This window comes from Nycticebus coucang, chromosome 2 (assembly GCF_027406575.1).
Source record: "Nycticebus coucang isolate mNycCou1 chromosome 2, mNycCou1.pri, whole genome shotgun sequence".
NCBI lineage: Eukaryota > Metazoa > Chordata > Mammalia > Primates > Lorisidae > Nycticebus > Nycticebus coucang.
The window spans coordinates 180,918,241-180,935,865 of NC_069781.1; the positions used below are offsets into that span (position 1 = coordinate 180,918,241).

At 46.5% G+C, this 17,625-nt stretch overlaps 1 protein-coding gene across 1 annotated transcript in view; it reads left to right on the forward strand.

Moving 5' to 3' along the window:
• Nucleotides 1-11,894, forward strand: part of USP10 (ubiquitin specific peptidase 10) — a 68,516-nt gene extending 56,622 nt beyond the window's left edge. The window contains exons 11-14 of the mRNA XM_053553610.1: nucleotides 1,352-1,517; nucleotides 4,763-4,907; nucleotides 7,430-7,495; nucleotides 10,872-11,894. Of these exons, the coding sequence (XP_053409585.1) occupies nucleotides 1,352-1,517; nucleotides 4,763-4,907; nucleotides 7,430-7,495; nucleotides 10,872-11,059 (565 nt within the window). The 3' untranslated portion in view covers nucleotides 11,060-11,894. The remainder of the gene's footprint in view (nucleotides 1-1,351; nucleotides 1,518-4,762; nucleotides 4,908-7,429; nucleotides 7,496-10,871) is intronic.
• The last annotated feature ends 5,731 nt before the right edge of the window (nucleotides 11,895-17,625 follow it).

Below are 17,625 nucleotides of genomic sequence, written 5' to 3' on the forward strand. Positions count from 1 at the left end.
CTTCAGGTGTTTTTTAGTTTCCCCAGGAAGACCAGCATCATTCTTCACCTTTCTCCCCCTGTGATCCTGTAAAATGCAGGACCACTAAATTAAGAGGCCCCTGTTAATTTCTTCATCAACTTTCCTTGCTGGTTTTCCCACCACTGCATTCCTTTTTGGAACCATAGGAACTGCTGTCACTGACATCATTCCAGAGGAATGTTTCTAGACAGCACCTGTTCTGGAAGCCTGAATACCTGCGCACACCCATTTTATTCCGTTTGTAACTAGGTCACTCAGACTGCAGAGACAGAATCACTTATTAAACTTCTGGAATGTTTCCTTGCTAAGGCTATATGAGAAATGGGGCAAACACACAATTTTTACTCAGAAAACTTAGAAAAAGAAAATTGAAATGAAAAACTAGCTAAGAAAATAAGGTTGAATTGACACCCTTCTTGAAAGGGTGGTAGGTAGCCTTTTTTCATGGAATGTTAACTTGTTGGTACACACCCAACTCCCCTTCTTCTTTTTGTAAGTCATTTTTATTGGGGAAAATGCCATTATAAATTTTTTGTTTACCTTGGGATTGCCTCCGTTTTTATTAGAACAGGCTACGATACTCTGAGAAAATGAAAAGCGTCAGCATTGGGGTGGCGCCTGTGGCTCAAAGGGGTAGGGTGCTTGCCCCATATGCCAGAGGTGGTGGGTTCAAGCCCAGCCCTGGCCAAAAACTACAAAAAAAAAAGAAAAAAAAAGCGTCAGCATTTTGAGTCCATGTCGTTGTATTCAACTCACGCAGTAGATGATAATGTGGAGTGGAGGGGAAAGAATGAAGTGTGTTTTCTTCCAGTGCACTTAAGCTGGGAAAATTTTTCAACTGTAGATTTATTTATTTTTTTAATTTTATTTTTTTTGTAGAGACAGAGTCTCACTTTATGGCCCTCGGTAGAGTGCCGTGGCATCACACAGCTCACAGCAACCTCCAACTCCTGGGCTTAAGCAAGTCTCTTGCCTCAGCCTCCCGAGTAGCTGGGACTACAGGCGCCTGCCACAACGCCCAGCTATTTTTTGGTTGTAGTTCAGCCAAGGCCAGGTTTGAACCCGCCACCCTCGGTATATGGGGCCAGCGCCTTACCAACTGAGCCACAGGCACCGCCTCAACTGTAGATTTAGTTGCTGGTAATACGAAGGAGGTGGTATTCAGCAGAATTATTTTAAAATTCATTATGTTTTGGCTTTTTCTCTGTTGGTGTTTTGAAAGTAATGTTGAATGATCTTATTTTCGGTGTTTATTCCTCTTCTAGTTAATCTTAGAGAAAATGGCAAGGACTCTTCCCTTAAATTTTTTGTTTTTGTTTTCATTTCTTAGGTCTGTGGTTTACCAGCAGAGTTCAAAAGAATCTGCCACTTTGCAACCATTTTTCACGTTGCAGCTGGATATCCAGGCTGACAAGATACGTACGGTCCAGGACGCATTGGAAAGCTTGGTGGCAAGAGAATCTGTCCAAGGTTATACCACAAAAACTAAGCAAGAGGTACGTTCACAGTTGCTCTTGAACCTTTGCACTAAGGCACTCTGCTTTGGTGGAAAAAAACATGAAATTAGGAATGAAGGGAAATGAATTTGAGTTGTTCCTTAAATTAGCTGCTTAACTTTTTGGACGGAAAGCGTCCACGTTTCTAGTTGAAATGGGTCATCCCGACCACCTCTTAGCTCTGGATCGTGCCACACGCGGCCGTCTTCATCTTGGTTGTTTTTCCTGAGCTACGTGAGATTTTCTGGAAAACTAATCGTCATATCACAAAGTCAATAAAATCTCTAATTGAGGTTGAACAGTGTATTTATACTCATGATATCATCGAGCACAACTTGTATTAGATTAGTTAGGATATAAAAGATTCTAAACACATCTGTTTTACGTTTGATGGTAGATGTTCAAGGACACTGAAAAAATATAAAGCCATGATTCTAATGCCTGCTGCTCTTTGATGTAATCTGGAAAAGATAAAATCTTTGAGTCTTCCCAGTCTTCAGGGGTTAAGAGTAGCAGATGATAGCTTAGTGGTGTACGTGTCAGCTAAGCCAGAAGAGGCGGGTCGTGTTCTGTCTGAGAGAGCTTATTAGTTCCTGGCTGTGTGAATGTGCCACTGTGTGCCTGTTTTCTTCTTTAAAGTCCCACTTTAGATTGTGGCAGTGAATTCATAACATGCAGGCTGGTGATGGACAAAGCTTCTTTGAACATGTAAATGCTGGGCAGTGTGTGGCAGCTACCAGGTGAAGTAAGGCAGCCCAGCATAGAGAACCTGTCGCCACGGTGTGGCTGGAGTTATCCTTGTCTTGTGCTCTGAGAAGACCACGGTAGCACATGGAGACTGTTAGTACGTCCAGGGTCTTGTGCTTTGGGCTGGTCAAGCCAGACTCTTGGAATCTGCACAAGTTATGCCTGATCTGCCTTCATATTTTCTGACTTGTGTCTTACGGGTGGATTTGTTTAAAAAATAAAACTAGTAGGAGCCAGAGACAGTTGACTACGTGAATCAGCTAACAAGAGCCTGGTGGTGGAGTTTCACGGAAGAGAGAGGGAGAGAAATGGGTTCTTGTGTTGGGTGGCTGGGCGGGTGGGGAAGCCGCGCTGGCTGTGGGAACGGATGGGTCTGACTCTCCAGGTGCGGCCTGCTGTCCTTGCTCTCTTCCTTGACCTGACCCAGGAGCCTTTGCCACTCATCCTGCTGGGGAGCTTGTCAGCCTTGCCTTAGGCAACCTAGGAAAGCTGCCATTGTGATGTATCTGCTTTCATTACTTTTGCTTCTGCTGCAGTTAAAGTTTGACTTTTTAGGGGGCTTGAGCAGTAGGAGGGTCGGGAACTAGGACAGGTGATTGTCAGTGTTAGAAAGTGGCAGGAAAGGACAGTTTGTCCTCTAGAGCACATTGGCAGGAAGGTTTCAAGAACAGGGTGTGTGTGTGTGTGTGTGTGTGTGTGTGTGTGTGTGTGTGTGTGGCATTTTGGTGAAGCCTTCAGGATCAAAAAGAAAGAGGCGACTGTTGTGGTTCCGTGATTGGACTAGTGTGTTACCACGGGAGGTCAGGAACAGTGGGAAAAGCCGGTGTTTGAGGAAGGACAATTGGGACAGCTTACATTTTCTTGAATGTGATTTTCTTTTTAAACTTTTTAGAATACCAAGTTTAATTTCACTGTTGTTTTAAGTCATAAGTATTTTTCTGTGAGGACCCATGAAGGTCTTTGGGGAAATATGATCATACAAAATATTTGCTATATAGAAAATGTTCAGTTTTGTTGGTGATGAGAAATTGTGCCTCAGTTTGGAAACCCAAAATACATATTTAAGAATTTTGGATTAGCCGTTTAATGAATAAGCAGAAAGTTTAGTCATAATTATACAGGATCTGACAATTAAGTTCACAAATTCGTTCTAGAAAAAGTGCTACATGCCTCAATGCTGAATGTTACTGTGGTCACAGATGGCCACGGGGGGCACTTCAAACATGACCTTAGTGGCATTCGGCAGTGAGGTATGCAGCACTTTCCCAGTACGCATTCAGGAACTTACCTGTTTAACTCGTAGGTTGGTCAGCCCTGAGAAGCTCCCTAGCGACGTGTTAGTCCAGCACGCCCGCTCCCCGGGTCCCTGTGAGCTGTGTCCGTGCTTCTCATTAGCAGATTCCTGTTGTAACAGAGATACCAGAGCAGAAGGACACCCTGGGACTAGGAGGAAGTGTGAGGGGTGTCTGTGTGGGTGGGAAGACAGGTATGGAAGAGTTTGGGAAATTAACACACATAAATCCATGTAGTGCTGTCTTATGAGTGCAGCACCCATTAAATTGCCTAACTAGATTTGTATATAGTACTCTGATGGTTTTAAAATTGTTTTTTATGTGCTGCTATCTTTTGAATTGTTACTTAAAAAATATTTCTACCCGAAGTATTCTCCAGATAAATGTAGGAAGCACAGAAGAGGTTATAAGTACCAAGAATGATGGATAAAAAGATTATCTATAAAAATGCATTTTGATAAAAAATCCTAGCTTTATTGAAAAGCACTATTGATTAGACAATATGTGCATAAGGACATATTAAATTGATTAATGGTTAAAATAAATAGCTATATGGTTACGTAAATGCTTGGCAGAAGAAACATACTGGATCAGTTTTATCAATAGTATGAACATTATTTAATTAAAAATGGGGGCTGGGTGCAGTGGCTCATGACTGTAATCCTAGCACTCTGGGTGGCCGAGGCAGGTGGATCACTTGAGCTCAGGACCAGCCTGTGCAAGAACGAGACCCCGTTTCTTAAAAAAAAATAACCCAGCACCTGTAGCCTCAGCTACTCGGGAGGCCGAGGCACAAGGATTGCTTGAGCCTAGGAGTTTGAGGTTGCTGTGAGCTAAGGTGGCACAGCACTGTACCGAGGGACACAGAGTGAGACTCTGTCTCAAAAGAAAAAAAAAAAAAAAAAGGTTAATTCACATATAATTCAAGGTACTACTAAGTTAGCTTTTTTAGTTTTATGCCAGTTCATCATTAATGTTGTCACAGAGGAAAGTTCTTAACTTTTGAGTTCACGGATGGGCTTTCAGGGACCCAAAGAATCCCCTACAGTTCAGAGGGAGGTGTGCAGCTTTTAAGAAGAGTGTCTGTGCTACCCTGGAGAAGTCTCAGGTGTCAGCTCTCAGAGGAAGTCCACGGGGAAGGTGGATGTGACATCTGCTGGTCCTCGTGAGACAGGGTGATGTGTCCTGGTGTGTCTCGTGTCGTAGGTTGAAATAAGTCGAAGAGTGACTCTGGAGAAACTGCCTCCTGTTCTTGTGCTGCACCTGAAGCGGTTTGTTTATGAGAAGACCGGTGGATGTCAGAAGCTTATCAAAAACATCGACTATCCTGTGGACTTGGAGATTAGTAAAGGTAACACACGTGATGAGCAGTGCCGTGCACATCAGTGAGCATTCCTGGGTGACGCTGAACGGGGAGGTTCTCCTGCTGACTTTGTTTTAAATTTCTTGACTTACAGTAAACCTTTACATTAAAATACCGATGAAAGTAACCTTTTTAATATAGAGGCAAAAACAAGTAAACCATGTAATCTTACTAGATTAGAGAAATAAGAGCTTTTTGTCCATCAAAAAGAACATAATTTTTCCATAGACATTTTGTGCATTAATGGCACACAGAGCATTAACAACTCGAGCAGCCTGGCTAAGTGGACTGTCTTAATGCAGTGGGAATGCTTGCCAGAGGAAGTGGGACTCAGGAGAGATTTGGAAGAATTGATTGGCCGCAAGTCTCTGTCAGGGAGCCAGGGCAGTGTCCACATATTTTGGAAGCTATTTTAAAGAGCCCTAAGGTAAAGGATATCATGTTAAAATCACAGCTTGAAAAGGCTCAGTGCCCATAGCACAGTGGTTATGGCACTGGCCACATACGCCGAGGCTGGCGGGTTCGAAGCCAGCCCGGGCCAGCTAAACAACAATGACAACTACAACAGAAAAATAGCCGGGCGTTGTGGCGGGTGCCTGTAGTCCCAACTACTTGGGAGGCTGAGGCAGGAGAATCGTGGAAGCCCAAGAGTTTGAGGTTGCTGTGAGCTTTGATACTACAGCACTCTATGGAGGATAACATAATATAGTGAGACTGTCTCAAAAAAAAAAAAATCACAGCTTGAAGGAAAACTTTTTCTTGAAAGCTTCAGAATTTGTGAAAAAACCTATGATAGGCTAGAGGTGATTCTCAGAATATTGAATATTTGGGAAACAAAAGAGGAGATGTCTGACCTTGATCCTGGATGGGGTAGAGGAATGAACCTGGACTGAGAGCCTCTTCCTCCCCCGCCCCCACGGCACTCAGTGCCCACCCCCACCTCCATGCATTACAGATGATGGAGGAGATGTAGTGTCACCTTTATCACCTGTAGTGTAGCGTTTAGATGGGTCTCTCCGGGCCCACAGTCTGGTGCTGGTGGGCATCGCCGCCACCCGGCTTCAGTGCCCATTCCTCCCTCGCACTTCGTGCTACTTCCTTAGTCATCAGGGATTTCGAGGACCAGAAAGGGAAAGAAAGACGGCAGCAAGAATAGTGTGGTAGATAGGCCTTCCCATCTTATATTATCTGCAGGGAGTCTGAAATGCAGCCAGCATCAGGCAAGGCAGTCTTTGACCCACACTCCTGCGTCTCCCCCACCCCATCAGCTGTCTGTCTGACTTGGATATTGTTCCACATGGATTTTATTGGCATAGCTTCCCTTTTTTTTTGAGACAGGATCTCGGGATGTTGCCCTGGGTAGAGTGCTGTGACATCGCAGCTCACAGCAACCTCAACTCTTGGGCTTAAGCGATTCTCTTACCTCAGCTTCCCAAGTAGCTGGGACTACAGGCACCTGCCACAATGCCCAGCTATTTTGTTGTTGTTCTTGTTGTAGTTGTCATTGTTGTTTTAACTGGTCTGGGCCGGGATCAGATCCGCCAGCCCCCGTGACTGTGGCCAGAGCCCTAACCACTGAGCAACGGGCACTGAGCCTGGCATAGCTTCTCTTGCTTGTCATGTGTTTTTGTGTCAACTGCCACCTCCATTACTTTATGGGAAGAGAGATGACAAATGGGGACAAAAGGACCTAGCGTAGTTGTGGGGTGGGCAGTAGAGAAGGAGCCACTGATGGCTGCCAGGAACAGTGCATCTTCTGCTGGACTTTCCTGCCAGGCAGTGGCACTCCTGCAAAGGTGGGGGCTGCACAGGAGAGAAGGAGCTTCCCAGCGGTAGCCCCTGCTGGACTGACACCTGTTGTTGAAATCTTCTCACTGTCACATAATTGAAGTTTTATGAAGCAACTCACGTGTAAAATATTCTGATTCTTGGTTTTTGTTTTTAAGTAGGTAGCTTTTTCTTTTCCAGTTTTAAGAACATCTTTTTTGGCTCAGTGCCCGTAGGACAGTGGTTACAGCCCTGGCCACATGCATTGAGGCTGGCTGGTTAAACAGCATTGGCAACTGCTGAGAACCCAGCCAGGCCAGTTAAACAGCAATGACAACTGCAACCAAAAAATAGCTGGGCGTTGTGGTGGGTGCCTGTAGTCCCAGCTACTTGGGAGACCGAGGCAGGAGAATCACTTAAGCCTAAGAGTTTGAGGTTGCTGTGAGCTGTGAGGTTGCTGTGAGCTCTACCGAGTGCGACATAAGACTGTCTCAAAAAAAAAGAAAGAAAGAACTTTTTCTAGTACAAACCTCATAGGTTCAGTTTCTAGCTCCTTTGTCTTAGGGGGTTGGTTGCTCAAGTGTATTGCTGTGCTGTGTGGCTGAATTTCCTCCTTCCTCAATTTCCATGCAATCGAAAGGATGGAGACTTGTTTAGCTCTCCCCTGCTGGGCAGTTTATTTCAGGGACTGTTATTAGGCATTTGGTGTTGCTGCTCTGAACCTTCCATGTCTTATTTTTCAGAACTTCTTTCTCCAGGGGTTAAAAATAAGAATTTTAAATGCCACAGAACATATCGGCTGTTTGCAGGTAAGTAAATTTGTATATTCCTGTGAAAGCAATGTTGAAAAGGGTGTGTGCTGAGGCACATGTTTGTGCTAATACCACTTAACATAGGGAGTATGGTATTCTATTTAGGTGTCCCTGTGGGCTTCATAAGTCCGGAAGTCCTTTGAGAATGTTTTGCCTAGAATTTGGTGGCACATCATTTAGGCCCTAACATAGGAGCTCACTCTGTCTTTGAGTCTGAGGAGAGTCTTAGGATGTCAAGCTGGCCCTTGGAGAATGGGACCTCTTCCCTTCTGTATTTCTTTTTTTTTTTTTTTTTGTAGAGACAGAGTCTCACTTTATGGCCCTCTGTAGAGTGCTGTGGCCTCACACAGCTCACAGCAACCTCCAACTCCTGGGCTTAAGCGATTCTCTTGCCTCAGCCTCCCGAGTAGCTGGGACTACAGGCGCCCGCCACAACACCTGGCTATTTTTTTGTTGTTGTTGCAGTTCAGCCGGGGCTGGGCTTGAACCCACCACCCTCCGTATATGGGGCGCCCGCCCTGCTCACTGAGCCTCAGGCGCCGCCCTCTTTCACACTTCTTCCCTCTCCCTTCTTGCTGTCCATCCTCCTCTCTCCTGTACATACAGCCTGAGTCTTTAATGCCTTTGAACAGAATCTTCCTGTCACCCTGGGTAGAGGAGTATAGTGGTGTCATCACAGCCCATAGCAATCTCAAACTACTGGGCTTAAGCGATCCTTCTGCCTCAGCCTCCCAAGCAGCTGGGACTACAGGTGTGAGCCGTGACACGTGGCTGATCTGTTTTGAGTAGAGACGACACGTGGCTGATCTGTTTTGAGTGGAGACGACACGTGGCTGATCTGTTTTGAGTAGAGACGGGTCTCACTCTTGCTCAGGCTGGTCTGGAATTCCTGAGCTCCTGCTGCCTCGACCTCCCAGACTGCAGGGGTTACAGGCAGGAGCCACCACCCGGCCTTTATAGCTCTTTTATGTTACCTTTGTTGAGCCTGTTTGTGTTTTAAGATAACACTACTATTCACTGATCCTTATTCATTTGTTGATTTTTTTTTGTACTGGATAGCTTTTTCTTTTATTCTTACAGCTGTCCTGAGAGATTAGACATGGTATTAGACATGGTATACCATTTTATAACAGAATAAACTGGAACTCAAACAGTAAAAGTCACCACTCTGGCCTGGACTGCCCAAGCAGGGTCTCAAGCTCTTGTCTACCTTGGTCCACTCTTGAGGTTTTGGAGAGTTTGGCTACTGGTCAGTGGGAGAGGGCCCTGGGCCACACTGGAAGGTGCCCAGACTTCTCTCCCCTCCTCCTAGTCACTGTTCCTTTTGACTTGGTTTCCCCCAAAGGCAGCACAGACCCTCCTGTACCCTCTGGGCCCCAGACTGGGTGGCAGCAGGCAATTTGTTCCCATGGGTCTCTCAGCCTTTTTTTCCTCTGCCTTGGAGTGGGAATTCCAGGGCCTCAGTTGGGGCTCAGACTCAGCAGCTGACTAGGGTGGACTCGAGCACCCAAGTCCTGGTAGGCGGTGAACAGCTTCTTTGCTTTCTCTCTGCATCACTTCAGGAGGGAGGTGGCTGCACGAGAAGGTTGGCAGTCACGGTCAGGGTTTAGAAATTGTGTTTCCTGGTCAAGGGCTGCGTGAGAGCATGTGCCACACCCACCTGCGTTGCTGTCTCTACTATCCCCATTTCTAATTCATGCCAGTCTCAGAATTTTCTACCAGCTGAGTCTTCTGTCACTCCCCAGGCCTGGTCCTTTGGGTCCCGGTGGTGGAACACAGTTTACCAAGCCACACTGCCGTCCTAGAGTCTCGGACTACCCCCCGCCCTTCCCCAGGCTGACGTCTGCTGCAGGCCTGGTAGCCCTCTGCTCCCCGCTTCATAGATGGGGGACGGTTGTGTCCTGTAGCTGTCTTTTAATAACAACCTTCATGGCATCGTCCAACGGGTGACTTTGTTTTAGGCCTTTGGTTAGGTTTCTAGGTTGAATAAGAGGATTTTTAAAAAAGTAAATAGCAAGTGGTGTTTTCTTCTATTAAAACATTATAGGCTTGGTGCCTGTGGCTCAAGCAGCTAAGGCGCCAGCCACATACACCTGAGGTGGTGGGTTCGAATCCAGCCCGGGCCCGCTAAACAACGACGGCTGCAACCAAAAAATAGTCGGGCTTTGTGGCGGGTGCCTGTAGTCCCAGCTACTTGGGAGGCAGAGGCAGGAGAATCGCTTAAGCCCAGGAGTTGGAGATTGCTGTGAGCTGTGATGCCACGGCACTCTATCCAGGGTGACAACTTGAGGCTCTGTCTCAAAAAAATAAATAAATAAAGCATTATAGAAACATTGAATTTTTTTAAAAAGGAGAAAGGATTACTAGTGCCATCTCTGTAGGGGCCCTCCACAGCTATACTCTCAACAGTCCTGATGTCCCTCCTTTCTTTGGGCCCATGCATGCATGTGATGTCAACTCATGATGACAGATTGTTCACAGAAAACTTGGGGTCTTTGTTTTCTCGTGTACTATTTTATAAACATTCCCATGTCACCATTTTTAGTCTATGAAAAAATTTGTGTTACTATAATTTACTAATCAGTCCTATTTCTTACAATAGGCATTAAAGTTTTTCCCTTTTTTTTTTCAGTATTTTTTTTTTTTTTTTTTTTTTTTTTTTTTTGAGACAGAGCCTCAAGCTGTCACCCTGGGTAGAGTGCCGTGGCATCACACAGCTCACAGCAACCTCCAACTCCTGGGCTCAAGCGATTCTCCTGCCTCAGCCTCCCAAGTAGCTTGGACTACAGGCGCCCACCACAACGCCCGGCTATTTTTTGGTTGCAGCCATCAGTGTTGTTTGGCCGGCCCGGGCTGGATTCGAACCCTCCAGCTCAGGTGTATGTGGCTGGCGCCTTAGCCGCTTGAGCCACAGGTGCCAAGCCTTTTTTTTTTTTTTCAGTATTATAAATGATAACATAATATTTAAGACTCCATAATCTTTTCTGGACAGTGTAAAGGTGGAGTTGGCTAGGTCGGAGGGCATGAACCTAGCCTCTGACTGTGTGCTTCAGAGGTGATGAGAACGTGCTGCTGGTGGCCGTGTAGGGCAGTGTCCTGTGAGGGGCCGGGCATGTTAAAACGTTACTGAGATAGACACACACACACACACACACACTTACTTTAAAGCTGTGTAAAAGGTTTTACTATAAATTGTTTACATTTTTGAGTTTAAATCGCACTGTTTTGTGTAGGTGCTCCTCTCTGTCTCGTCTGTGTTGGTAAGATGTTTTGCACGTAAGACACATCTTTGGAAGGAATGAGGTGGACACCCCTAATTAGGTGGTCTGTCCGGTGCTGCTCTCACGGTGTCCCTGCTGGCACTCTCTTGCAGTGGTCTACCATCACGGCGGCAGCGCCACAGGGGGTCACTACACTACGGACGTCTTCCAGATTGGTCTGAACGGCTGGCTGCGCATCGATGACCAGACAGTCAAGGTGATTAACCAGTACCAGGTGGTGAAGCCAACTGCTGAACGCACAGCCTACCTCCTGTATTACCGCCGCGTGGACCTGCTGTGAGCTCCTGTGCGCTGTGTGTGCCCGGTGCCCGCTTTGTAGAACTCCATCTCTCACTGACTTCCCGCCTCTCTTTAGTGGCTCTATAGAGAGAAACTCTCCCTTTTGCAAAAATGGGCTAGAATGAAAAGGACTTGCCTTGGGCTTTGTGCACAACCTAGCTATGTTGACTTCTAACTTCCAAATCATCTGGTTGAAACAGACTGTTGGCTTGATTTTAGAATATATACAAAACCCCATATTTCTGAAATAATGCTGATTCCTGAGACAAGAAAGTGGAACTTGCATTTGATTCCCAGCCTAATTGCTTAGTAGCATAAATCCTGCACCAGCAACACTTGTAAATTTGTGAAAATGAATTTTATCTTTCCTTAAAAAAGAAATTTTTTAATCCATCACACTTTCCTCCCCACCCTTTAGTTTTTGATAAACAATAAAAATGAGCCAGTTATCAAAGAAGAAATAGTTCTTACTTCACAGAAAAATAAACACAAAAATAAGTTGCTGGTTCCTAATAGGAAGAATAGGTTTTGATAATTGTGCAATGAGAAACTGCTTACGTACACATTGCAGATCAAATATCTGGAGTTACAATGTTAGTCTCCATAGATGGGTGATTGTAACTTTATTGCCATTAAAAGATTTCAAATTGCATTCGTGCTTCTGTGTGCACACGATGAGAAGTGGGCACCGTGGTGAAGACTGGTCTTTCCTGCGTCTCTGTTAACTTTGCTGTCTGCTCTTCTACGATGCTGCGTCCCTAACTGTACACAGTGTAGTGATACCTAGGAGTATAAAGTCGTCGCCCATCAATAAAAATCACTAAGTTGGTTTAAAAGTTGTGTGTGTTTCCTTGAATGTGAATGCCTTTTCCAGTAACTGGAATTCGTGGGGCATGACTTTGCCTCGAGTGATCTTGAAATGTGTGTGGAAGCTGAACCAAGACTCAGATGATGCGCGTTTAATGTTGCCAAAATTATTAACCATAGTGGTTTGAGTAAATGAAGTTTTAAAATCTGAAATTAGCAGAAAATAAGAGATTTTCCTCCCCATTTTATTTTCCTCCTTGTTTCTACATTGCAGCGTTTTTCACAATCACCAAAACGACGGGTTAGGTCAAGGCTGAACATCCTTTTAGTTGAAGGACACTGGGGCAGGACACCGCCTAGCCTGCTGGTAGGTGCCTGGACAGAAGATGTGGAGAGAGGGAACTCAGGAGTGGGGTGCGGTGCCAGTACTGCGCCCTTGGGCCTCTTGCGCCCGGGCTTCTGGATCTGTGCACACTTCTGGTTACGTCCTGGAACCTGCGGAGAAGTGGTTTTGGTGTGGTCCGGGTCTTCCTCTCTGGTATGCCTAATCTCAGAGTGTCCCAGTCTGGGGTTCACAGCTTACTTTGTGAAATTAGAGTACTAACATCATCCCCTTAGCCTGCTTACCCTTTATAACCCTATTCTGATTTGCTTGGCTAGATTATAAATCACAGTTAGCTACTCATTAAAATAATATACAATTCTCTTGGAGCACAGGGAGTTAGGAAGCCAAATTAACTTTGGGGGAAGCAGACCACACCAGCAGTAACCCAGTGAAAGGTGAAACAAAATTCTATTCTGAAGCACTTCATTGAGCCGTAGGTTTTGATACTTGAACCAGATCAGGTCCTTCCTGTCCTCAGAGGCTCATCCATCCTGCCCATGTCCCCCACCCTCATAACTGGTCATCCTCTCTCTGCGGCTCACAGTAGCTTGTTAGTGGTTGGTCCGTTTCTCACCCACTAGCCAAGAACGTGCAGGCCACTGTGGGTTTACTGCGGGGGCGGGTGGGGGACAGTGGTGTGTATTTCACTGTCCTGTTGGCGTGATGGTTTAGCCACCCACGTGGCTCACAGTGGCATTCTGTTTTCATTTCCGTGTGACCGTTGTGGTCTAGTGTGTGGGCAGCCTGAGCACCAGCTTTGCCGTCAACGGAGGCAGCTTAGTTCACTGGCTTTCCCTTGTGTTGTTGCTGGGTATTGCTGTCATAGACTGTTTCTACCTGACCAGTGCAGACTGGTCAGCTACAAGCGCAGAGTCAGTTGTTTGAATTAACACGTTGACTGCCTCACTAGAAAATATTTTTTTTCCTTGGAGCCACAGTGTTTTATTAGGTCAAGATAGGTCAAAAGCTGTGTGAGTTATATATGCTTCACAGGGCCCTGGGTTTAAAACTAGCATAAGTTAAATACTAAATATTAACTGACATGGCAGTTAATGTGTTAACCGTATAATACCAGTGCACTAGTATTCAACTAATTTGCATGAGTCAGTGATAAATTAATAATCTGTGCCATTGTGGATGGTTTAACTCCCCACTGGAAGTATCTAGCCCACAAAAGAACTAAAAACAGGGCTCAGAGCCATAGCACAGTGGTTACGGCGCCAGCCACATGCACCGAAGCTGGCGGGTTCGAGCCTAGCCCAGGCCAGCTAAACAACAATGACAACTGCAACAAAAAATAGCCGGGCCTTGTGGCGGGCACCTGTAGTCCCAGCTACTTGGGAGGCTGAGGTAAAATAATCACGTAAGCCCAAGAGTTGGAGGTTGCTGTGAGCTGTGATGTCACAGCACTCTACTGAGGGCAGCAGCTTGAGACTCTGTCTCAAAAAAAAAAAAAAACTAAAAACAGAGACACAGACTCAAGGTTTTTCTATTCTTTGGCCCAAGAAAGAAAACCAGTTTGTTAATAGACCCCACTGAAGATGGTATCCTCTATACCGATTCCTTGAAGGTCAGTAGACTTAAAAAACATGAGGCAAAATGTTGGTGTCTTCAAAGTTCATGTGTGGCAAGGCCATGTGGCCAGAGCTGTACGTGAAACATGGTGTGTTTCCTTTAAAATCAGTCATAACGGGCGGCGCCTGTGGCTCAGTGAGTAGGGCGCCGGCCCCATATGCCGAGGGTGGCGGGTTCAAACCCGGGCCCGGCCAAACGGCAACAAAAAAATAGCCGGGCGTTGTGGCGGGCGCCTGTAGTCCCAGCTGCTTGGGAGGCTGAGGCAAGAGAATCACGTAAGCCCAAGAGTTAGAGGTTGCTGTGAGCCGTGTGACTGCCACGGCACTCTACCCGAGGGCGGTACAGTGAGACTCTGTCTCTACAAAAAATAAAATAAAATAAAATCAGTCATAACGAATTGCCAAGTAGACATGCTTTTCCCTCTTCAAATGTTGCCTCTAGCTTCCTAGGAATTTTTTTTGAAGTAATACTCACATGGCCTGCCTGTTCCTGTGTTATTTGTAGATTTTGGAGAAAAATTAACTTGTTTTTGAAAATGAACTGCACTTCAGCACCCGCCAGCTTTGTCTGGTGGTAGCGCTTCTTAGAAACAGGTGACCAGACTTTCCCTGCCTTTCCTTATCCTCAACATTTCAGCAAGAAATGTTATGTCATTTTAATCAGCAAGTCAGTTTTTCTCATGGAATTTAAATGGTATGGTTGCTTCTTGCTTGTACATTTTGTTTTGCAGACTTACTCATGCCCCTCTGTACACTGTGGTCATATTTCACAACTGTTTACTAGGCACTGATTTGCTGAACATAATAGTATTTTGTTAGGTGACTTTTCCTTGGTAACAGCCAGCAAGTAAGTTTATAAATCATGGTCCAGCATTTGCATTAAATGAAATTGATCCAATCCTAGCTGCTGCGGTATTTACAGAGTATTTTGTTTTGACTCTAGGATTTCACACTGATAATATTGTACAAGATATTTTCTTTTTCTTTTCTCTTCACTCCCTTTCCTTCCCCTCCCCTCCTCTTTTCTTTTGAGTGACAATCTCACTCTGTCCCCCAGGCTAGAGTGCTTTGGCATCATTATAGCTCTCAGCAACCTCAAACTCTTGGGCTCAGGCGATCCTCTTGCCTCAGCCTCCCAAGTAGCAGGGACTACAGGGACCACAATGCCTTGCTAGTTTTCTTTATTTTTAGTAGAGACAGGATCTCACTCTTGCTCATGCTGGTCTCCAGCTCCTGAGCTCAGGCGATCCACCTGCTTTGGCCTCCCAGAGGGCTAGGATTACAGGTGTGAGCCACTGCACCCAGCCAGGATACTTTCATTTAAACACTTTTATCAATTTCATCTTCTCAGAGACTCCCATTTAAATGCTTGCTCTGTGTTATTGATCGTTTGGGGGAAAATTTTTATATTAGGTTTTCTAACAAGTATGACATTAGCGTGGCTCCATTCTGTTTGGAACCAACAAGTATCGTGTTTGTGCATTTGAAAAGTTCCCTGATAGAAAATTTCCAAGGAATCCTGTGTTACTGATGGGACATTTGGGAACTAGACAAAATCTGACCCTGTGTTTAGTTTGGTTTTGATTTTGTTTTGGGGGGAGGGAGGTTTTTTTGTTTTGTTTTGTTTTGTTTTGTTTTTTCCCCAACAACTTAACCCATCTGGAGTGCATTGTGCTTGGCATATGGTATTGGGCTATGTCATAGATTAAGGTCTTATCTGCAGCTTTGGGTTTCTGGGGTTGGGTCTGGTCAGCTTACCCCTGGACTTCCCACTTGTCCTTCAAAGAAACCAACTCTCTTTTCACGTGTTTTCTCGGTATTCCGGCATTCTTTTTTGATTTAAGAAAAGAATTATTCCTTTGCTTAATTAAAAAAAAAGAAAAAGAAGATGGAAAGCCATTTCTGTACACAGAGATTTGCTTCTAGATTTGAGACTCTGTTCCGTGTCCCCACCCGTTCTATTTGTATCAGAGAGGACAAGCCCTGGACTGAGCTCTGTCGATCCCTCTCCTGTGCAGGTAACCATTTATTTATTGTTTCTTTTTTTTTTTTTGTAGAGACAGAGTTTCACTTTATTGCCCTCGGTAGATTGCTGTGGCATCACACAGCTCACAGCAACCTCCAACTCCTGGGCTTAGGCGATTCTCCTGCCTCAGCCTCCCGAGTAGCTGGGACTACAGGCGCCCGCCACAACGCCCGGCTATTTTTTTGTTGCAGTTTGGCCGGGGCTGGGTTTGAACCCACCACCCTCGGTATATGGGGCCGGCGCCCTGCTCACTGAGCCACAGGTGCTGCCCTTATTTATTGTTTCTAAAAATAGTTCCTGATACCTGTGGGTCTGGCAAGCGCCTTTGACAGTCCAGGCTTATCACATGTAGTTCACAAATACTTTTCTCCTATGCTCTACAGAGAAAAGTTTCCAGCAAAATATGTATCTTTAGGGTCCAGGCAAGTGAGCAGGGCCTCCTTAGGGCTGACTGGGGAAAGTAGGTATCAGCTTTGCAATGAGGAAAACTGACAGTCCAGGAAGATAGCCCTGTTTCCTGTGGCTTCAGATGTCCCTGCCATACTTCTTAGCGTGGGAAGTGAAGGCTCAAGTGGAGTCCTGCTGAGAGCAAGATAAGGACTAAGGACACGTCTGTTGCTTCCTTATGGGTCTATGACCTGGAGGTGGCCCCAGGGGACCAGCGAGGTAGATCAGCACTCCTGTGGCCACCCTTGGGGTTTTCCTGCACGTCACTCCTTCAGCACCTCCCTGCCTCTCCTCCATTCTCCTGGACAGTCTCCAAAGATATTAACAACTAAGACTTAGGGCTTTTGACAGGCCTGCTCCTGAGCTCTTCCCAGGCACCTTGTCCTCTGGCAGCACCAGGAAGCATCAGTATCTCTGTTGTGTGGACGGGGAATTGGCACCACCCCTGTGTGGAGCCTTTGAGCTGTGCTGAGAGCAGTTGTCAGACTGGCCTCTTGTTCCTGCGCTCCGCTGCGGCCTGCCCTGCTCACCGAGGAGTCAACTGGGAGGGCAGACAGAACCTGTGGAAATAGGAGGAAAGTCTGGATGAACTCTCACTGGTTGTAGCGTTAAAGCAAACAAAAGCAGCAAAGTAATGTGTAAAAAACTAGGCTGCAGAAGCCACACAGCCTGCCTCCCAACCCGCCCAGCCCTAGCCGGCCACGCCCCCTTGGGCAGGTCGCCCTGCATCTCACCTATGCGGTGTCCGGGGGGAGTGGTGCTGCCACCCAGGCCCTCCGGCAGGGTTGATGAAGGTAGTCAGTGTGATCCGTGAGCGCATGGGATGCTCAGTCACCGGGGCCCACCTGGTCACCTGCGCCTGGCACCTCCTGCAGGCCTTGCTCGTGGGGCAGTCACCTGAGACTGCGGTGCCGACGCGTAGGTGGGTTGAAGGGAGCAAGCACCCACCATGAGAACTCGTCACCCACACAAGGTGTGAACCGCCTCTCAGCCACCACCGTGCTGCCAGGTTTGTCCTGGGGTCCTTGGCAGCGGCAGGAAGAGGCAGGAGAGGGAGCCCAACACCCTTCCCCTCCCCAAGTGGGCGCCTCGCCTGCCCGGGTCACTGCTTGCCCGCCCCTCGTTTGGATCCCTGCCACGCAGTCGGTTCTGGTGCCTCTGCTCAGCCCAGACCGCTTTAGTTCAGCATCTGGGTGTTGTCTCCCATCTGGTCTGGAACCACCACAGTAGAAAAACTTCCTCTGCCCGCCAAATTTCCACTAGAAAATGGTGCGAGGGCTGGAGGGCTGCCCTGAAGTGCTGGACAGGAGGCGCGGCCCCTCCTACCC